Genomic DNA, 20809 nt, shown 5'->3' with positions numbered 1-20809 from the left:
TTACGGACGAGGAAAAATTAGAAAAATCACACATCACACACTAATATAGAATCTTAGAATAAGACGGAAGATCAAATGACGTGAACAAAAATCGGCACCATTTTTTCAACCCTCTTTCTTTTATTATGTATCCGTAAACTAATAATTTAATAAACCGAACGAATGGGCTCCGTAAATTAATATAGAAAAGGAATAATAATTTCCATTGATATTCAGCATGGGAGAATTTTCGGAAAAATTTCTATTATCGACTTGAAAAAAGTGATACCGATTTCTGCTCGCGATATTTTCCAGAACACGTGGTTTACATAAAATTAAACAGAAACAAACGGAAAAGGACGAAGGCATGGGTGAGTTAAAAATAAAATAAGGCGTTACGTAATATGAACTGAAAAAAACAATAACAAACGATAAAAATGAAGCGATGTTCCTGATCGTTCCCCTCCGTGTCGTAACGCCGCGGGCATTTACTGTTTCTTATTCTTTACGGAAGGATCGACCCCCCAGAGATCGTACCAAGGCCCGCAAGTGTTTCCCTCCCTTTCCCTTTCCCTTTCCCTTTCCCTATCCCTATCTCTGTCCCTTTCCCTTTCCCTGTCCCTCTCCCGTCCCCACCCTTTATCCCTGTCCCCGTCCTTGCGGAGTTTGGTCCTTGGTAGTAAAGTTTTCTCAGCGACAACCTGATCCTTGACAACGATGCAGCTGTAGGTGGACTCTTCGTCGGAAGCCTCGGTGTCGGAGAAATTCTGAATGAGACCGTCGTCGTCGTCGCCGTAGGCCTTCTTCCGGCGTTCGCTTTTCTTCGTCTCGTTGGTCTCCTTCAGTTCAGCGACGACCATATTCTGCTTGGCCTCGAGGCTGCGCTTTCTCTCATTCTCCAGTATCGCCTTCCTCGATATATTCCCCACGAAATAGGCGCGCTCCTCGTGCTGCTGCTGGTGCTGCTGTTGTTGCTGCTGCATCCGATACTCGGACCTTTCGCTGACCTTCGGTCTTTCCGCGGGAGTAGGAAAATCCTCAGCAAAAGCTTGTTCCCCGGATCTTTCCGGCTTGTGTATTCTCTCGGCGGGTTTCGGATCCTCCACCCCCCTTTCCCGGTCACGTGGCCGTTCCCTGGTCGCCCGATGTGCTTCTTCGGGTTCCCGTTCCCCCGGCGAATGGTCGCGATCCTGCGTCGAGGTCCTACGCGCGTGATCCTCCCGTCGTTCGAGAGCCTCCTCGCGTTTAATCATCTTCGGTATGTCGACGAGGGAGCGATGCTGCCAGAGTGCCATGCCCTCGAGGACGTCCGAGTCGCGACGGAATCGCCAGAAGGACTTGGTCCGCTTAACGAGTTTCGGCCCCTTGGCGTCTACTTCGAAGTTCGCAATCCCATGACGGGCGAAGCGTTTCTCGTTTTTCTGCAAGGTGTTGTTGTTGTTGCTATTGTTGTTGTTCGTGTCATTCTGATCGGCGATCTTCTGCCCGTTTTTGTCAAACTTAAGAGGACTCTGCCCGCGGTGATCGGCCCTGTTCAACTTCTCCGCGACTTTGCTGCGCTCCAGTTTCGTCTCGAAGTTAGACTCGTACCCGCGATCCTTGCCGTCTACACCGGAAGTCTCACGTCTCCCCCTGCCAGCCGTAGTCTCCCCGTAAATCTCTTCCTTCTCCGAATACCGTCGTTCCCTGTAAGCCGGAAGTCTCGGCCGATCCGGCGCCTCTTCGTACGGCGGTCTCGGCCTCTCGTCGAAACGTCGACTCGAAGCTCGTTCCACCCTCCGATTCTTCTCGACGTTCCTCTCCCTCTCGAAGTACCGTTCCCTCTCCCTCTCGCGTTCCCTGTCGTAACCTCTGCCCTCGGCGTCGTCCTGAGAGTCCTTGTACTCCTCCTTGAGCTCGGTAGCAGCCCCCGTATCAACGAATTTAGCCGGACTCAAGCCCCGTGCGTACTTCTGCGCGGTCTGTTCAAGCTTCTGAGCAATGTGCTCGACCTTGCGTCCGGTTTCCGGTAGCGTTACGGTGCTCTCCTCGTCGGAGTCCGTCTCCGGCTTAGCATCCTCGTCGTACTCCGTCGGGGTTTCGCACTGTGCTACTGGCTTATACCCCCGGTGCACATTGCTCATTCCACTCTGCTCGTTCCCGTCGGTAACGTCGTCCTCGTAGTACTTCTTCGCCTTGTTCTCGTACCTCGGAGTGTACTCATTGGCTCCGTACTTCCCGGGCCCGCCTTTCTTCTCCGTCTTGTATTCCTGCTCCTGCGTCGCGACCTTCGTCGTTCTTCGCTGCGCGTATCGCGGAGGACTCGCGGGTTCGTCCCGGAACTTGTTCCGCTGGTTGGGGTTCGGTCGTTCCCTGGGTCGCCGGGGCCGCCCTTCGTAGTCGCTGGAGTAGTCCCCGTTTCGCTCGTAAGCATCGCCACCCCCCGTCTTGCTGCTTCGCTCTACCGAGTTCCTTGCATAGGCTCGGGGGTTCGTCGCGACCCTTGGGGCATCGGGTTCCTCGCGTTCCCGCTCGACGTACTGCTGATACCGCGTTTCCGGCTTATCGCCAGCTCCCGTACCCTGATCGACGTTGTCCCAGAGATCCACCGCGTTCTTGTAGAGTTGCCAGCTGTTTTCGTCCTTCGGTATGGTCTTCCAGGAATCGTTCTGCCACTCCTTGGTCAGCGTGCCTTCGTCCTCCCTCGCGTGGTGCTGTTGAGTCCCCTGCACCCTGTCAGCATCCGCGATTCTCTCTGCTCGGGGTTTTCGTCGTTGCCTGTTTCCGAGTTGACGTGAGTGTTGTTGTTGTTGTTTTTTGTTATTTTCGTGTTTTTGTTTTTTCGAGACGACGACGACGACGAGATGATAAGGCACGACGGAAAACAAACAAAACAAACAGACGGGGATGTAGACAAACGAGGCTGGTTTTGGGGGAAAGTGAAAAACAAAGAAGTAAAGCGCGACTGTGCAAGCGATGAGATCCAGATTTTCAAAGCTCCGCCACCGACTATAAATGCCGATTTCCGTATCGCGTTTCGTATAGTACAAAGAACATAAACAAGATAGAAGAAAGTTAAACAAGACAAAAGGGAATGGGAAAGGGTTAAAGGGCTTGAACATTCTTTATTATGAAAAAGGAGAAAACCTTGAGGAGTTTCAACGTAAACCCTTTGCCGTGCACCGACCACCATTCCACATAGGGTGCGTGTATCCCGATTCCTTACCATGCACTAAATGTAACCAATAATGTACTGCAGCTGCACCATTTCCATGTCCAGAGCTCCCTTCATACGATAGATTGATGGATCGTTGTTACGTGATATGTTACATATACATTTTATTCTAAGAATTATTATTATTATGCAGTCAAAGGATGAATTTGGCAGTAAGAAACCTCCTGTCCAAATAAAAAAAAGCAGAAAATCAACAAAAATATCTCGACAACACGCGTGCCAGGATCCTTTGAAGGATGTGATCAGTCACGAACGAAAACCGTGTGCCAAAAAAGCCAAAGCCAGGAGAATACCACAAAGCCAGTAAAAATCTGGCTCCCAAGACGATATCTGCGACCCGTGGCAAATGGTGCCTGGTATAGTATTGGGATAGAAAAAATAGCGAAAAGGCTAATAAATAAACACAGTCCACCCCTCACCTGATGGCCTCGTCGTCGCTGTAATCGATGTCCGGATGGACCGGAGGCTCGTTAGAGAATCCGCTGTCGTTGCTGCTGTGCAACGAGGTGATGGCTTGGGGTGGTGGGACCGGAGGCACCGGAGGCTGGACTCGGCGACCGCCAGCCAAAGTCGATGGCAGGGTTCCGGAGGGCCGCATCTGCGAGAGGGCAAAAAACATGGCCATCGTCAGGGGTCGAGGTCGAGAATAGTCTGTTAGTTCTTACCCATGGTAAGCCCCCAGAAGAACCCAGAAGACATTGGCAAGCTAGATAATGAACTTGAAAATTATTTATAGATGGGTAACGCGACTCACGGATTTGCCTTGTCGAGACGTCGGCGTCGTGATCGTCTGGGAGCTGTTGCTGTTCGACATGTTGGTGGGTGTGTGGCTGCTGTTGCTCGAGGTGCCCTCCTCGACTCCTGGAGTGACGGGGGGCCGAGAAGGCGGCGGTTTGCACGGCGGTACGACTCTCGGCTCGGGTGTCCGTCCGCTGTTGGAAGCGCGAGACGGCGACCTGGGGGCGAAGGATAGTCCATTGTTATCAGGGGACCCCATAGAGAGATCGAATGAGACGCTCAAAGTCGAGGGGGAAGATTGGGAACGCCGAAGTCTGTCCCTAAGTATCTCGAGGAGCGTTGAATGGCCGAGCAGCCGAGGAATGCAATTGCCGGAGTCCCCCCCCCCCCCCCCCCCCCCCCAACCCTTGGTACTTGCCAGCCAAGGCGTGAAGAAAGCCTGTTCTGTACTTCCGGTATTCGTCGCGAGGCATTCGCGGGGGTGAAGATGTAGGGAAGGAGCTGAGGAGTCGGCAGGCGAGACTATTTGGGGTTGATTTATGTGGTTCATGAGGGTATTTTATGGTTCAAATGTACCTCGTCAATGTTCTGGATGTCGATAAACTGGCGGAAGTCAGGTTATCAATCACGTTTCAATGCTGATCTCTTTAGCTTTAACTAAATGGATATTTAATATATGGCTGATGAAGAGAAAAGATGAAAAAAGAAAAAAAAATGTATATTGTGGTGCGAAATGAGACCTGCTGAATATAATCATCGTGGAGAATTGCAGATGATTACAGGTGCTACGTAGAGAATTATTAACATGAGTTACCATTTTTTTCAGCAAAATGACTCGGTTGGCCCGTCGTTCCAACTTGAGATGGTGACGTAACAAGAAAAGAAAAAAATAATGAGAAAGTTTCAACAGGTTTGTTTATCTAGTTATTTCGCCAAAGAAACTGCGTTGAAGGGATCTCTAAGGATTCGTTTCAGAGCCGTTTGAAAGGAAATTTCGGATCGATGGAGTCAAGGAACGGGAATTCATGCAAAATGGAAGAACTCGGTTCAGTTCAACTCACTCACCCAAGAGTTTCGTCGATGATGATCTCGGTGTAGGCGAGAGGGAACCATCCTGAGCTTTGAGTGCGCAGGTTCTCCCCAAATTGCCATCCCTTCTGTCTGTCACCTGTGCGAATGAGAAACAAGGCAAGGTTGAAAAACACGATTTGTTCAAATATTTGACTTGGAGTCTAAGCTTCAATCCAGAAGAAAGTATCTTACGAAGTAATGAAAAGAAATTGTACAAATGGTACCAGGAGCAATTGTCCATCGATTGCAAGTGTCAAGTGTTAAATTCCGGGGATCAAACTTCCAATCCTGAATACAAACGAGTGATGAAAATTTTTCCACCCTGCTGTTTCACACGGCTGTGAGACCTGTAACGGGATTTCTAACGTCTGCCAGCACCTCGCGACTCGTATAAGGAAAGTGAAGAGGCGTTTAAGGGGCGTTAAAAATTTACTCCACTACTCTTCGCACCCGTCTCAACGCGCTGCACTTTCAAGACACTTAAATCGCACCTGCTTTTCCACCCTCAGCCTGGCAGCTTCTAGACTGCCCAGAAAATTCCCTAGCATTGCAATTTAAAATCCGAAAATATGAGTGAAATATGACGCAGTCCACAGAGGCACGAGACGGTGCTTTTTTACACCCCAGAATATCGACACGAAATTTTGCCAACGTCTTCCCCGTTTGTGAGAACAAATTCTCATCAAACTTGACTCGGAATTTTGCGAGACTCCGCAAATATACAACACAAATTCATCGATACGCATTCTAGCATTTATATTAGCTGGCTCGCTATTCAGTCCTGCAATTCGCGCCGGTGCAACGAGCGTGAAGGCACTTCGCCTAATGGCCAGCGAATTCAGGGTGCATCGTATGCATCGTGCAATTTCGAAACGGTATTTGAATGCCGGAAATATATCGATACTCCGAACTGCATGCAGGCTGTTCACCGATCCGAACGTAAATAATTGACTTTGCCGCCCGACCGGCTGCCGATAATAAAAATCGGGCCTCTTATCGTAGAGTGTGGAAAAAGAAATCCAAGTTTTTCGATTATTGTTTCTTTTTCCTTCTCTTTTCACCCGGCTACTCACCCATCAGCGCGATCAAGTCTCCCTCCAAGAAGCTCAGCTGGTTCTCCCCCGAACTAAGGTAGGCGAAAAGCGCCCTCGCCAAAGGCGCGTCACCCCAACCACCCCCCGTTCCAACTCCACCAACGCCCCCCATTCCGCTGCTACGAGATGCGGGGGCCATTGATCTTGGCCTCGGCGGTGTTTCGGGGGCCTCTGAAAGTCGAGAAATTTTCTTTGTTACGTTACAGTTTTTTTTTTTTTTTTTATTTTACTTTTCTACAAATACGAAGACTCAACTCCCTGATTTAAATCATGATATAATTTTATCAATAGAATATTAGACAATGAATTCATTATCCCGATCTTGCTATTCAATCCCGAGTAGGTACAATCGTCGAACCTGGATTACGAAATGCAATACAAGCGAAGCCTGTAAATTGATTCGTCCTGTTTACACACTGTATTGTATTCTATAATCCTTCCCAAGCTGCTGTCGAAACAACTGCGTTATCCGATGTACGTAGGTAGATATATACAATCGTCCGAGGAATTAAGCGGTTAAAAATTCATCAAAAAATAAATCGCTTTACTCCGCAGACTTAAATATTTTCCTCCCTTAACATGCCGCCTCTCGAATCCGTCCAATTTTTCCGCAAACACCGTATGCGGAAGTTCTGCATCCTGCGCGACGTAAATTGCGGGAGGAAGGGAGGGGGCTGGAGTCCCAGAGCGACGAGGAACTCGGAAACTCTTCCTCTTCGTCGAGGACGTGGCCCGCAGTTGAGGACAGTCGCGTCGTCTGCACGTCGACCCAAGGGACGATCTCCAAGTACCGGGTTTCACATGCGGTGCAGAGCACAGTGACTGCGCACTCGAAACGCCCCCGGGGATTTACCAGACTCGATTTACAGCGGCGTGCACACGCGTCTCGTTGTTCTCGAGCTTGCAACAACCGGCGAAAAGTTCACTCCGGATCTCGATAAAGCTTATCAGCTTTCCTGCCACGCGTCTGACTTATGTGTATCACGTTTTGCCTTCCTTCTTCTAGCACTCCTTCGTCTGAGACACACGTCGCCGTTTCTCGCATCTCGAATGACAAATCGTTTCCTGTAACTACTCTTGGAATTTTTTTCCGCACCGGATTGTTTTTATATATTATTTTTTTTTACAGCGTTTAGCTTTGTACCTTTCCGCACATACGTTACAGAACGAAATCCGTGGAGAATGAGATAATCGGCTGTGTGGAAATTATTCATCGCGGTACCCGCGAGGCGATAAAATTGGCGAATTTAGCGGGTCGGTTTATCGCTGGAGAGACAGGAAGAGGCGGGCAATCGAAGGTTGAACGGCATGTTTGTTGGGTATTAAAAAGAGCTCGGCTGCCTGGAGCGAGCGGCGTTTTCAAAATCGAACGATTTATCAACTCGAGCAGACGGTCACGTGTTACGCATTAGTTATTTACCGCCCTGCGATATTTCCTCCGGAGGTGGCTTCGCAGGGTCGTGTTACGCGCGGGGTGGGAAAACCTGTCTCCTTATTTTTCAACCCCCTTCTCGGAAAAGTCATCCCTACGGTATTTCTGTGTCCTGGGTGGTCCTGCGTCGAAACTCACGTACTTCTCCTCACGTCTTTTCTTCTTCTTTGTAATCCGTGAGGAAACCTCGCTCTTTCTTCCTCCCACTTGATTCTCGATCTGTGTTCGAACTCCCTATTTTAAAAATGATGTATACTTTCTCATGTGAATATTCACTTCTCTTCTTTTCGTGATACTCAAACCGAACGTTAAGCGACCTGAGATTCTTTTAAATTATCTGAAATCTCTGAAATTCTTTCATAATATCATGATACCATATTTATTTCCTATTCAACCGTAATATCAACGTTTTCTTATTATTCCTTCTTTACTTTTTTCCCGTCTTTATCCCGAAAGTTAGTTTTTCAGTTTTTCTGGTTTCCTTTCCTCCTTGTAAATTTTAAACTAAATCTTTTTGTATTATTATACACTTTGAATAATATCCTAGTTTTTTAACTAACTTTAAACCACGTTCAAGTCGATAATTGTGACTAAAGTTGAGTTAAAAATATAGTCCCATACATAACACAGGAATAAAACTTAATTATTCCCTTGTTTCATAATGCACTATTAAAATCGTATCAAACTTTATGAAATTTCTCTCTTCTTTGGATTATCTGAATTTTTTTCACACATGATTTACGCAGAGCTATTCGTTACACCCGTGAGTTTACCGTCAAAGAATGACAAGCTCACTATTCAGTTATGCTGGAATTCAATGATGAAATACGTTAAAGAGGCCGAAGCGGGGATTCGACTGGAAAGGAATGCGTCGCGTGGATACTAATCTGCGCTGTAGGTACGAACCTACGAGTGTGGATCTGCTACACAAGCAATTCCGTATGCGGAAAGTAGGTAACAATGGTTACACGTCGTCCTTCGGACTTTCATAACTTGCGGTACGGTAAGCAACGCATTCCGCTCGGTTAATTTATTCAATTTGTTTAGACGCGCCTGCTTCCACCTACCTGTGGGAATTTAATTTCGAGCATTCAGCGTTGCAAAGATGAGAAAATTCCGTATTTCGGTAGACGAGAATCGGGTGTAAAATTTACTCGCAGTTAAATAATATTTCTTATCTTTTCATAAACTTGCAGCTTATTTCTGTCTCATTTTTGGAAAACAGTTTTCTTTGTTTGCTTCTTTTTTTTAGTACAATTAGTAAGCACGCGTAATTATCAGAGACGCTTAGTTGGAGACGGTTAATTGAAAGGGACAGGGACGTGGAATTGCACGTTCAGGAATTGGCAAAATGTATCCGATAATTCGGCGCGCGTGTGTCTCGAACGATTTAGTCTGTATAGACAAAGGAGGGGAAACTAACGGTAAACAGGCTGAAAATCCTCGATACTCGCGTAGCGCGAAATCGACGGGAATGCAAACATTTGTCCCTTTTCGTATTTGCGACAAATATTACCAATAGAAAGGGAGCACACCCACGTCTATACATACACCGATTTACATGCACGCGTCCATATTGCGTAGAATTCACTACTCGTTCACAGCAAATAACTCTGGCAGACTGGCGTACGGTTCAACGAGTAAAATTACACGCTTCGATTCAGAGGTGTGAGTGACTAAACAGATATCGAAAGAGAATGAAAAAGAAGCAAGGTTTCGCGAGATAGAAAAAAGTTACACATATTTATATTATAAGTATATGGTATTCTGAGGCAATGAGAAGATACTGTTTGGAAATATTTACTCACAGAGCCAAAAAGCTCCAAAAAAAAAGATTTTTGCAAGAACATTTGGGGCAATCCAGCACATATATATAAATATTAGCGAGTGCTGTTAAAGATTTTTTAGCAAGTTGGTGATTTGATCGATTGCAAATTATTCAAATAATTCTCATTCACCTGGACCCAGAGAGAGGCTCGAGGCGTGAAGATTGGCTTCGGATCGCGCTCGTGACAAAGCGATGTGATGAAGAGGAGCCCCGTGGTTTTGAGTCGTGTTATTTCCGGGTGGCGGTCCGAGTCTCAATTCGAGACAAGAACTGTCCATGCTTCGAGTCTTGCGTAACTGGGAGCTAAGCGTGAGTTCCGAGCCGCCGTTTTCCTCGTCTTCGGGCCAGAACGAGACTTGCTGTAGAAGAATAAGAAACAAGAAAATGAGAGGCGACTGTGGGCTTCGACCAGGGCTTCAAATTCTCCCCAAAAACTCACCCTGAGTCGAGAGGCGAACATGTCCTCGACGGATTGCGGCAGGTACTCCCGAGTCCCGGCAACCTCGCGCCACTCGTCAACCGAGGGATGAAGAGCCGCGAGGGCCACCTCGTGAAAACTGGCGTAATGCTTTGCCAACGAGCATTGCCGTTCCAAAACGAAACCGTATCTCCTCCGCTCCTGAGTCATCGCCTGTTAGTAGCAAGAGGATAAGACATTTATTAGGTGAGTTTAAGTTGAGCTTACCGAATGGGGTAAGAAATTACAGGAATTGGCTCGAAAGGTATTAAAATCGTCTCCGAGAGTAAATAACGTGTCTAGATAAACGTTCCGTTTCCATTCATACTTACGTTCTTCAAACTCTGTTCGCAGAAAGCGTCGAGCTTAGATTTTTCCTCCTCGAGTATCTGCATGTTCTTAAGTTCCTTGTCCATCGCCAGTCCGCTCTTACTCGCTCCTCTGGATTTCTTTCGCTGTTTTTTTATGGTAGCCGCAGCCTTGCTGTAAGTCTCCGATCGCGTCTTGTGCTGCTGTAGAAATCTCTTCTGCTCGCTCTGAAAATCCAACGTTAACATTTATTAGCCTTCATCGATTAATTGGCGGAAGATTTTTCGCTCAAATATCAACACGTACCTGAACCACTTTAGTGTCCTTTTCCAAATTTGTCTCAAGCGGAACGAGTAAATCGACGTAGAACGCCTTCAGCTGTAACATAATTGAAAATTGAATTTTAGTCGTAACTTCTGTTTCAATCGAATAAATCAAAGTGAAATTAACTTTTCACCGCCTCTTCGCGATAATAATTATGCAAATGCGTAATATAATACGTGCAAATTCCTAGCGTCTCCGCAATACGTGCACTCGTTTAATTGATGCTAACTACATGGCAAGATCAAAGGACGAGACTGTAAAGCCGCAGGACATTCCCTTTGTCCAATCGACGCGTGCAGTAGCAACTGGAAACGCTGAAAACTTTGACGAAAATAGATATCCCTATGACATTCAGATAACACCACAATCACGTGAACGCAGGCGAAGCTTCAGGGTCTCACAAATTCTCTCCACGTCGGTCCGAAATTATTTCGAGTTTCGTTGAACGGAGATCGCGTCAAAGCAGCTGATAGCGAATAGTCGACGAACAGCCTGGAACAAAGTATCGACCGAAGGATTACACCCGCGGAATAAATCCGTTGAGCACATATCCCCGCGCAAGCAGTGGCGGTAAAAGGGAATTGGACCAAGTCGCAAAGAAAGAGAAGGATAGCCGACTGTAGTGGAAGGAGGAACGAATTGCGGGTTAAATCGAGCGCGCGAAGCGTTGCAGTTCTAAGTAGTATCAGCCCGAGTCTGACGCGGCGCAGCTCAACTTTCCAAGTAGTATTACCACAGCTCGAGTCGTCCGTGGAGCTTGTGTGTTAAGACCGCATGTAGATTTCACGGCGTGCAGCACAACGGCTTCAGGATTTATTTGAAAACTTTTTTTGTCATTTATTTATTTTCTCTGTTATCATAATATTGCATGGGAAGCGTAGCATCGGGACGTCACGCGTCGCGTCGCGTCGAGCTGCAATAATTTTCAATCACACGTTCGGCACGCCGACGTGTCGTTGGATCGGTGTGATGAAAATGGAGGAAAAAATGAGGTAGCGTTATACGCCGCATATCGTGTGATCCGTTATGGTCATTGTCCCACCCCCCTCTCTCTCTCTCTCTCTCGCTCTCTTTTTATCACCATTTTTTTGTTCCATCAATAATAAACATTAATTAACTACGTAGTTCATATCGTTGTCGAGTGCAGAGCGTACGCGTAAATTATTACACGTCTGTGGACGAAAAAAAAAAAAAGTAAAAGGAAAAACAAAACCCCCGCAGAGACCGCTGCAACTATGTATGTACACGACTATATGGACTACTCTTGTCGATCGGTTATCGTATGGATCGAAAATCGCGATGCGGTTAGAAGAAAAAAGAAATTTAAACTCGACGGATAAAAACTGAAAGAATAAACAACTCAAAAAAGAGTGAGAGAGAGAGAGATATATATATAGAGAAAAAGGAAAAACTGCACGAGGAGAAAACAAGAGGTGATAAATTCTGTTCCCATCGGTAATATTTCCCCCTAGCTATTCTACCGACGAACCTGGTGATCGAGAGTCGTGGGATTCATACGAATAGATCTATACGTATATTCCCTTTTCCCACATTTGTCATGATTTTTGCTTTTACTTCTACATCATGTATATATGTATGGAATTCCGTGCCGCTTTGCTTGTTTTTGCGTTTTATTCGTATGCATGTGTGTGTGTGTTTTTTTCGGATTAAAATATCGACTGGGATATCCGTGGGTAAATTTTTTTGTCGTTTCCGATTCGTTTGTTTGATGCGATGGCGCGGGCGGCGCAATTTCTTTTTGTTCTTGTTTTTGTTTAATGTTCGTCGTCGCTTTTATTGATGTTTCATCCCTCTTTGAGTCTTCCGCAAATTCACTATCCGAGGAGACACGGGTTTTACGCCGAATTTCTGGTTCTTTGGAAGATAATAGCTATAAGCTTTGTGCCATACAGAGTCCTCGCAGCAAAGGTCGGTTAATGACTCATCACAACCGACGATAATTAGCACCGTTCGGTTACGACAAGCTCCCTACTGCAAAGCCACCGACTTAAACCACTCCATTCTGTACATTCCGCTTCCTCCGTTCATGCTCTTATCAATGAACCCCTACAACATCCTATCCTCGGGATGGCATATCACGTCGACGCAAGCAGCTTCATATTATACAAATAAGTACGCACTTCACCTCATCAGCTCTTATATATATATACATATATACATATATGTAAAGTTAATTGCTCGTTTCGATAAAGCGATCTCGAAATAATTACCTCAAAGTTTTAATCGAATTAAAATTTTTCAGTAAAAACGTATCCACCAACTTTCGGTTCAACGTAAGTTTACAATGTAACCCCATGAAACGACCTCATCTGTAATTTAACATACCTAAATACCGGTGTAATTACATCATGTATATACAAAGCCCAATTATTACCGCAGATGCTTTTAACACTCTGCTCAATAAAGGAAAAAGAAAAAAATTGAGACGTAGAGTGAACGACCGGAGTTGGGGTATCGTACCTATAATGAGTTGCAAGGCTGGCAGAAATTAGTCGAAAGAGTAACGGTGTAGAAAAAGCTTGCACAGAGTGCGTTCCGAAGGTATGAAGAGGAAGGTAAGCCGGCTACCCTCTACATTGGCTAATTCCGCCTTTTAATTGGATTACCCGATTCGCTGTCTCCGTTTCTACGTTTCTCCTTCCCTCCCTCCCTCCCTCCCCCTCTCTCTCTCGCTCACCGCTCTCATCTACTCCCAATGGAGCCTCCTCTCTTAAAAAGCTCCGTGATTGGCTTCCTTCCAGCGCTTTAACGATGCTGAAATACCGGCTAGGCTACCCACTCGATGTATAGCCATAAAGCCACGCTATGCCGGCTGAACCCGGGTTGCGGCCGAGCTTACGCAGCGAAAATATGGATTTATCATAAATTTATGGATCCCCTTCCGTCTCCGCCTCGTCGCTTGATTCAAGGAGGTTTCATACTCTTGCCGCGATGTCCGGTACATGCGCCAGGATTCTCCACGCTCCGATTCATTCCGGCGAATGGTTTAAGGATAAAAGGATCCGCAGTTTGAGAAAGTCCAAATAGAGTCACCCATTATTGTGTGGAATCGAATTTTATAAAAGATAGTATCCCGTGGTTTTTCGGTTCGCTGATTACGAATCTGATATCAGATTTTTAAAATTCAAGATGCTGGATCCAATATACTGGACGAAAATTTCAAATTTGATCGAAGGAGGTCAAAAAACTCAACGCAGGGATTTTTAAGGTCGCTGATCGGATTTGCCGTAGTGAATTTTCAAAATCTGATTTCAGGTTCGTATATATCAGCGACCCCAAAAATTTGTAATTTATGTAAAACATTTGTAAAGAACAGTCTTTCCTCGATTAAAGAAAATGCATCGAGATTTTAAATATTTCCATGCTACTATATCTTCTCTCGTCGATCCATTCTCGAGTTTCTTTTCACTCAAAAACGCGTCTCAAACATAGTTTCACGTTTTCCTTACATCAGAAAAAACAGTATTAAAAGTATCGAGATACAAAAATCTCAAATATATTCCGAACAAGAAGAAGAGACAGAAATTTTCAACTCGAATTCAGGCATGTCGTGTTAATTCGAGGACAAGCAAAAAACTCCCTGAGCTTCGCCTTGCCGATCCTGTTTTCACGTGTAATCTAATGCAGGCTGTTGTCGTCCCTCGGCGAATACGAGGGTGCTGACAGGAGCCCCGTATCGTTGTCCTTTATGGTCCGGTAATAGCCAGGGACAATCTTAACGTCCACGTTGCGCAATATTTTGACGTCGTTTTTTTTTTCTCCTCCTCGTTCTCCATCCCCTCGAAATAGCAGAATACTTATTCGCCCCGAGAAGCTGACTCGTCGAATGCTGCGAGGTTTTTCGCCACCTTTTATTCTCCAGTTTGAAAAAAAAAATAAGATTAAAAAAAAATATATTAAAGAATACGAAAACCGTCCGATCTTCAATCCTCTCAAAGTTTAATTCTGGAAAATCGGGGAAAGGAGGATCGAGGTTTGAAAACGCGGAGGCATCCACTCACAATTATTACAAGACGAGACAAAAACTCGTACTTTAACGCCGTCTGGCAGCGTGTTTCTTTTCCTCCTCCCACCGGCAACAGCATCCGAGTATATCCGGTGAGACGCGGGGTGGCGGGATGAAATTTACGACCCTATTTCCTGCCTAAGTACATAATAATAACTTATTTTCTTTTTATATTCTCTCTCTCTCTCTCTCCGGTCGGCATGCGGCACCCGTTTCTCAGATGTGCAGTCCGCGCTTGCGCATAATTTTGCAGAAAATCATTCAACCGTTAGATTACACCGGTCGACGTGAATTTTGAGTCTGGGTTCTAGACGTCAAATTTTGATTTCTTACACAAAAATTATAAATCAAATCACAGTTTTACTCGACAAAGTTTGTTTTTGTAGAAACCAGAACGATATTTCGGATATTAAAAAAATTGATCTATTCTCTCAAACATTTGTTGTGAATAAAAATTAAACAAACTTCAATCCTGCATTTCAATCACTTTCATTCGAAAATAATAATTGATAACAAACTACAGATGTTCAAGAATTGATAAACAAAGTTTAAAAATTAATATTTATCGTACTTCTTCTACTTTCATATGGACTTTCTCGTATATCAAACCCCAAATTTAATCTCCCATTACGCTTTTGTTGTACTGCCCCTGATAACGTTAACAACGACAAAGTCCATCACATCTTAATGAAAACGTTTTCCTTTTTCTTCCGAATATGCACCCGTATTAGCTATGAACCAAAAACTTCAAGACTTAATTATCAATGTAAAAAGGACAAAAACAAACTTTATGAGCAATAAACAAAGGTTTTTGTTATTATTCGATCTATAGAATCAAAATTTATTCACCTCTACAGAAACTCTCAGAAATTTTTTTTGTTAATCTACACAGAACAGTTATACAAAAAAATTTTTTCCACCCTAATTTTTGATCCGGGTTCAGGACGACACCACCGTTCCAATGTCTTTCTCACGCCGGAAGGAAAGGCCGGATTACTTGTCAATTACTTACTTTTTCACCCAATCACCGCTACCTTTCTTCCATTCTCTTTTCCTCACCTTTTTATCGATTCAAACATAGATGTAGAACATCTAGTGACAAATTTTTATTAAAAAAAAAAATATCCAACTTTTCCTTCACGACGTGTAAAAATTTTTCCTCACTCAAATTCATTAAAAAAAAAAAGAAACAACAAAAAAAAAAAAACTTGTATCGATTGTGTATCTGCTTGAAGTGGGTCGATCTTTCATCCCCATTTTGGGATCGAAAGGAAAGGAGGGGGGAGCCAATCACGGATAGAATGGGGGACGTTTCCGCAGGATAGCGAGTCAACGACTCGGGTCAAAGTCCGGTAGGACATAACGTGTAGCTCCGAAACTCGACTCCCTCTGATATCTGTGGTATAGAAATATCTCGTTAAGATAGGAGCAGCAGCCGGAGAGGCCGTAGATCACAATTATCGAAGCTCTTGAACTGCGGCGCAGTTTCGCCCCGAGTAGGTAGGATAAGTAGGTACGTAGGTATATATAATAAGATTATAACTATATCGGGAATATCGTAGTAGCCTCGCCTCGCACACACATGCAAGGGGGTCCATAAAAAGATAAGCACGTAATGCAGTGCGTTTCGACGCTTATAGAGTCGGATTCGTTCCTCCATATTCGTGGATCCGGCCGATTCGCCTGAGCAGCCCGAGATAAGACCGATTTGGATTTTCCCGGTGAATGTGAAAAAATCATTTTCCACGGATATTTCCGTCGTAAAAATATTTCGAATTTTCCCAGGTCAGGTTGAAAATTTCATCCCCCCCCCCCCCCCCCCCCCCCATCGGATATAATTTGAAGTATTACAATATATGTACAATAAAGTTTCTGCAGTTTCTTTTACTTATTCGACAATGATAAAAATTAAACAACTTCCAAGTTGTGAGAATAATTTTTTTTCAACCTTTCTCTTTTTTTTTTTCACTTCTCAGACGTAGAATTTTCGGTTTTTTCGTTTATGCGTATATAATAATCGACGATGCGCAGCGGCTTGTCTACATAGGTAATGGAGAAAAAAAAAAGAAGAAAAAAAAAAAAAAACAATAACAAAGAGATAAATAATATCGTACAAACGTTCCGTCAGCGAATACGTATATACGTCCGGAGTTTGGCAATTGGGGATGTCTGAAGGTTCGGAGCGGGGCGTCGCCCCCAAAAACCGGAGATATTACGACTCGAGCGAGACGGAATCTGGGATATATCGGCGAGTTATAAATCTAGCCCAAGTTCTGGCGACCCTACTACAAGTTCTCGTCGAAACAGCGATCGAGCCAGACGCTGCACGCAGAGCCAATCCCGGAAGTTTGTTGTCGGCAGTTTTGCTTCTTCGATGCAACGCTGCAAAGTTGACTCCTTACTTGGAAGAAGCAGAGAGCTAACGAAAGAGGAGAAAATTCCAAAATCATCGTGAAAAGAGAAAAAGAAGAGAAAAAAAAAATTCCAGTACCGTACGTTCCATGATTTGGCGAAAATATCGGGAATCGACGAGTATAGTCGAGGAGCGATAAGTCGTCGGTTTCCGGCCGCAGGTTGGGCGGGGGTTAAAACCTTTCCTCCCGATTCGGCATCACTCGGAAAAGGGTCTGAGATGCGAAAGAAGGGAAAACGAGGAGGCACAACAGCGCGTCCCTTTAACGGGTGGTCCTGACGTTTTTACGAGACTTTCTGATTTAATTGAAATCGCTCGGCTCCGCCGCGCGAGTCGTGTTTCCGTCTTTCAGCTCTCATCTTCGGTTCAATTCGAGAATTCGCAAGCTAGGATATGCGGGCCACGCGGTCGTAGCAAACGCTGCAGAAAATCTCCTCGCTATCTTCGATATTCCTGCAGCAGCTTTCGCCTTTTGCCATTAGTCTGATGACGAAAAAGCTCGGAAATTTATACGTACGCGACCGCAAAATTACTGCGATCGTTATTTTATTTTATCCCTGCAGGATCAACGCAGGTTATATACGTATAGTTCAACTTGAAAAGCTCGCTGCAGTAGCAGTAGCCGATAGAAAACGTGGAAAAGTTTCGATGTGTGTTGTACAGAAAAGCACTTTAAGTTTGAAATACCTCTCGGAGGATGAAGGGGAGGAGAACGAGTCGTGGGGGAGGGGAGGGGGTTTAGGGTGAATTTTATTTTCATCACTATTTTTCTTCACGGTAAAAGTTGGGATTTCAATTTATATTTCACACGAGGCTGAAGCTTTGCTGGGATCGCGCGTCTTCATCGTTCTGATTATTTTCAATGGGGAAACAAAAATTTGGCAAAAAGTATATTATATATACTTTTCTCGCCAAGAAACGCATTTCAAGTAGTCAATTTTTCTTGAAAGCTTCGTAATATGTATATATAATCAATATCCGAGTGTTGTTGCCCGTTTGATAATTGAAAGATCGTATTTAATTTTTAATTAATATTCCAAGAGCCCGCTTACAGCTTAGCCAAATCGCATTTTCGCACCTCACAGTTTTATACGCTTCGCAACGCGTCTCTCGTTTTCAACGGTGTTATACAGAGACCGCGTTCGCGGAAAACATCCAAGTAACTCCGCATAAATTTAGCGACTTTTAATTGCGTTAGGAAAGTTTATTTAAATTATTTAAACCACGCGGGGTGCAGCTCGTTCATTTGAATAAAATAATAACACCGGCCGTTGCGTCGAGAGCTGGAGCCTAACGATAAAACGGGTCGAGTATATAAATTAGCGTTTCGCTCGAGAACGATGCCAAATTACTGCGCGAAATCGATTTCATTAATTTACAACATATGACCGCGATGCAACGACGATCGAATTTCTCAAATAAGCCATTACTCGTGTACATTTTCTCCTCGTTTATTATCACTTACTTTTTACCGACTGAGGTATTGGCGCAACATTTTGCACAGCTTAAGAATTATATTCTCTTACCTCCGACTACTCACTCCTCAAAAAAGCTCCTAATTCTACTCTCGAGGTAATTTCCTCGTTTCTTACCGTGTTTATTATAATACTTGTGCCAAATTCATGTTTATGAATTTTCCAAATCCTCTTTCTCGCCTCGCTACTCATTTATTCATTTATTTTCGCTGCTTGTAGAATTTTTTACGAGTAAGGATTTTGCGACAGGCACCAAAAATTACCGAGTGCGGCTCTTTTTCTTTTTTTTTTTCTTCTTCTTTTTCTTCGAAAAAGTAAACTTTTCTCTGTGGTATATTTTTTTGTTCACCCTCCTTTCATTTTCTTCCGCAACGTAATTTTTACCCTCAGCGCGGTTTCGTTCACTTTATATAAATATACGTACATACATCAAGTAAACCTAAATACTCACAATATTCATCTCCTGCTCTTGTATCTCCTTGTAAACCTCGACGATTCTCATCAGAGCAGATCCTGAAACATATACAAAAATAACAGAGTCATGAGTGGTTCACTGATCCGAAAGATATTTGTATTACTCTTGAAACACATACAGATGAGCTCAAAAGTTTGAGAGGAGGGTTCTGCGTGTTAAGTGTTCCGTTAGCGCGAATCCATCTGCATCGAGATCGTGTTCTATCATCCGTGACGAACTCCAAATGAATTTGAACCGACATGTTATTTTACTTCGGAAGGAAAGAGATCGAGGGAGAGAGAAAAAGAGAGAGGGAGAAAAAAATAATACTTGGACGAGGTGGCGTCGTGTTCGTGTTCCTCCACGAGATAAGTGAATCCTTAGATGAATGCTTGGGACAGGACAAGCAGAGATGGAAGAGGCTGCAGGCTACATTGAAAACAAACAAACGATTTTCGAGACACAAGATCCCGAAACTTCCTGGGAGAAGTAGGCTTTGATCCCGAGGCCTGAGTAAACATAAATGCCATTTACCAGAGAATAGAGATTCGACTCGACTGGTTTTCGATATCGCGAGCCCTTCGACGGTCTGAATAATTCAAAGGCTAAAAGCGCGATGCTCTAATCGCGAGGCTAGCGTCTTCGATCAAGGACTCATTTCCTCACTTTCCGCAGTCTCAACGACTCGAGTCCAGCTTTTAGAGGGAAGCCAAAAGTCGGAGAAATAAAAGCTGGAAGGCCAGTATAAAACAGTCCTGTACGCTGTGCACACACATTTGCGAAAGTGTTTTCCAAGCGACTTGCGAGATCCCTTCTTTCTTCTCAACTCCAGAACTGTCCTTACATTATACCCTCTACGCTCTGCAGATGCGGGGTTTTGCGAAACTTGAAGACATGATCTATGATACGATAAACTATATATAACAAGTATAAACAGACACGCAGGAAGAGTTTTTGACTCGAATTCGTTTATCGAAAACTGTGTTTATATCGCGAAACGTTTTCACAAGTCGTTCAGTTATTCCGTAAAAACTTTACAGACTTCTTGCGAGCCTCACGATTATAAGTGAAGTTGAAGCTGAAGTTGGACTCGCGCTTTTTTCCACTCCGCATTCACGTCCTACACAAGTTCGCCCTGGAGAACACATCTTGCGTTTCCTAATTAATAGGAATTCTCTTAGTCCCAATATTTGACGAACTGTAGACACTCGGCGGGTCTGCAGCTTCCGATCCTCACCATCCGGCATCACGAACCCCGCCGAGGAAACCGTGCAACGTAAACATTGCTCTTAGGCGAAGAGCACCCGGGGTTCAAGTTTAATTAACGAATCAAACGGAATCGCTTCAGACGGGCTGGCAGTCAAGTGCGGCTGCCCGTTCCGAATAAACCGATGCCGCAGAGTCAGTGGCCCGAGAATTTTTACTCGTTAAAAGGTTGGCTTTTCCTCTCCACGCAGTAAGTATAGGAATCGATAGAACAACGTGTGAGAATCTGAGCTTCGTTATTACTACGCACATTGTAATACAGGTGGGAATACATTACTTGTAAATTATAAGGTTGGTATTGTTTTCAAAATTTTCTTTGAAACCGAAACTGGTCTAGAATGCAAAAGAAACGTGAGAAGACATTCGAGTTTGGAAGAGTTCTCTTGAGGCATTGAATGGAAATGCGAAACCAAAGTGGAGGAAGAACTGGGTGAGCTTAAGGTGCTTATAAAGAAGCGTTGTACACCTCGAAAACGCGGAGCTGCAAAACTCCTATACCGCTCAAGCGATGAGAGTGAAACTTGGGCAATTAATGCCTTATTTTGGCAAAAAGTGGAGCGTTTTTTTACTTTTTCAAAATTTGGAAAAAAAATTTACAGACTGGTTACCACTCACAGAAATTGGCCAAATTTTCACAGTTGCACTGAATGGATCGAAATCTCCCGTATGATGCCACTCGGCGGTGATGAAACACACATTTTGAGCCCCAGTCCCATGAGATTTGATGG

At 44.4% G+C, this 20809-nt stretch overlaps 2 protein-coding genes across 3 annotated transcripts in view; one reads left to right on the top strand and one right to left on the bottom strand.

The window, feature by feature from the left end:
* Positions 1-20809, top strand: part of LOC124408205 (acyl-CoA Delta-9 desaturase-like) — a 354733-nt gene that overhangs the window by 10085 nt on the left and 323839 nt on the right. The window lies entirely within an intron of this gene.
* The window catches only part of LOC124408199 (zinc finger CCCH domain-containing protein 13), a 102996-nt gene continuing 82477 nt past the window's right edge, over positions 291-20809 (bottom strand). The window contains exons 5-14 of the mRNA XM_046884948.1: positions 18813-18874; positions 10429-10500; positions 10146-10349; positions 9796-9987; positions 9487-9715; positions 6076-6267; positions 4997-5099; positions 3948-4149; positions 3613-3791; positions 291-2736 (exon numbers count right to left, since the gene is read on the bottom strand). Of these exons, the coding sequence (XP_046740904.1) occupies positions 468-2736; positions 3613-3791; positions 3948-4149; positions 4997-5099; positions 6076-6267; positions 9487-9715; positions 9796-9987; positions 10146-10349; positions 10429-10500; positions 18813-18874 (3704 nt within the window). The 3' untranslated portion in view covers positions 291-467. The remainder of the gene's footprint in view (positions 2737-3612; positions 3792-3947; positions 4150-4996; positions 5100-6075; positions 6268-9486; positions 9716-9795; positions 9988-10145; positions 10350-10428; positions 10501-18812; positions 18875-20809) is intronic.

The sequence above is a fragment of the Diprion similis genome, chromosome 7, assembly GCF_021155765.1.
Source record: "Diprion similis isolate iyDipSimi1 chromosome 7, iyDipSimi1.1, whole genome shotgun sequence".
NCBI classification, from domain to species: Eukaryota; Metazoa; Arthropoda; class Insecta; order Hymenoptera; family Diprionidae; genus Diprion; species Diprion similis.
This window is presented reverse-complemented; position numbering and strand designations above follow the sequence as displayed.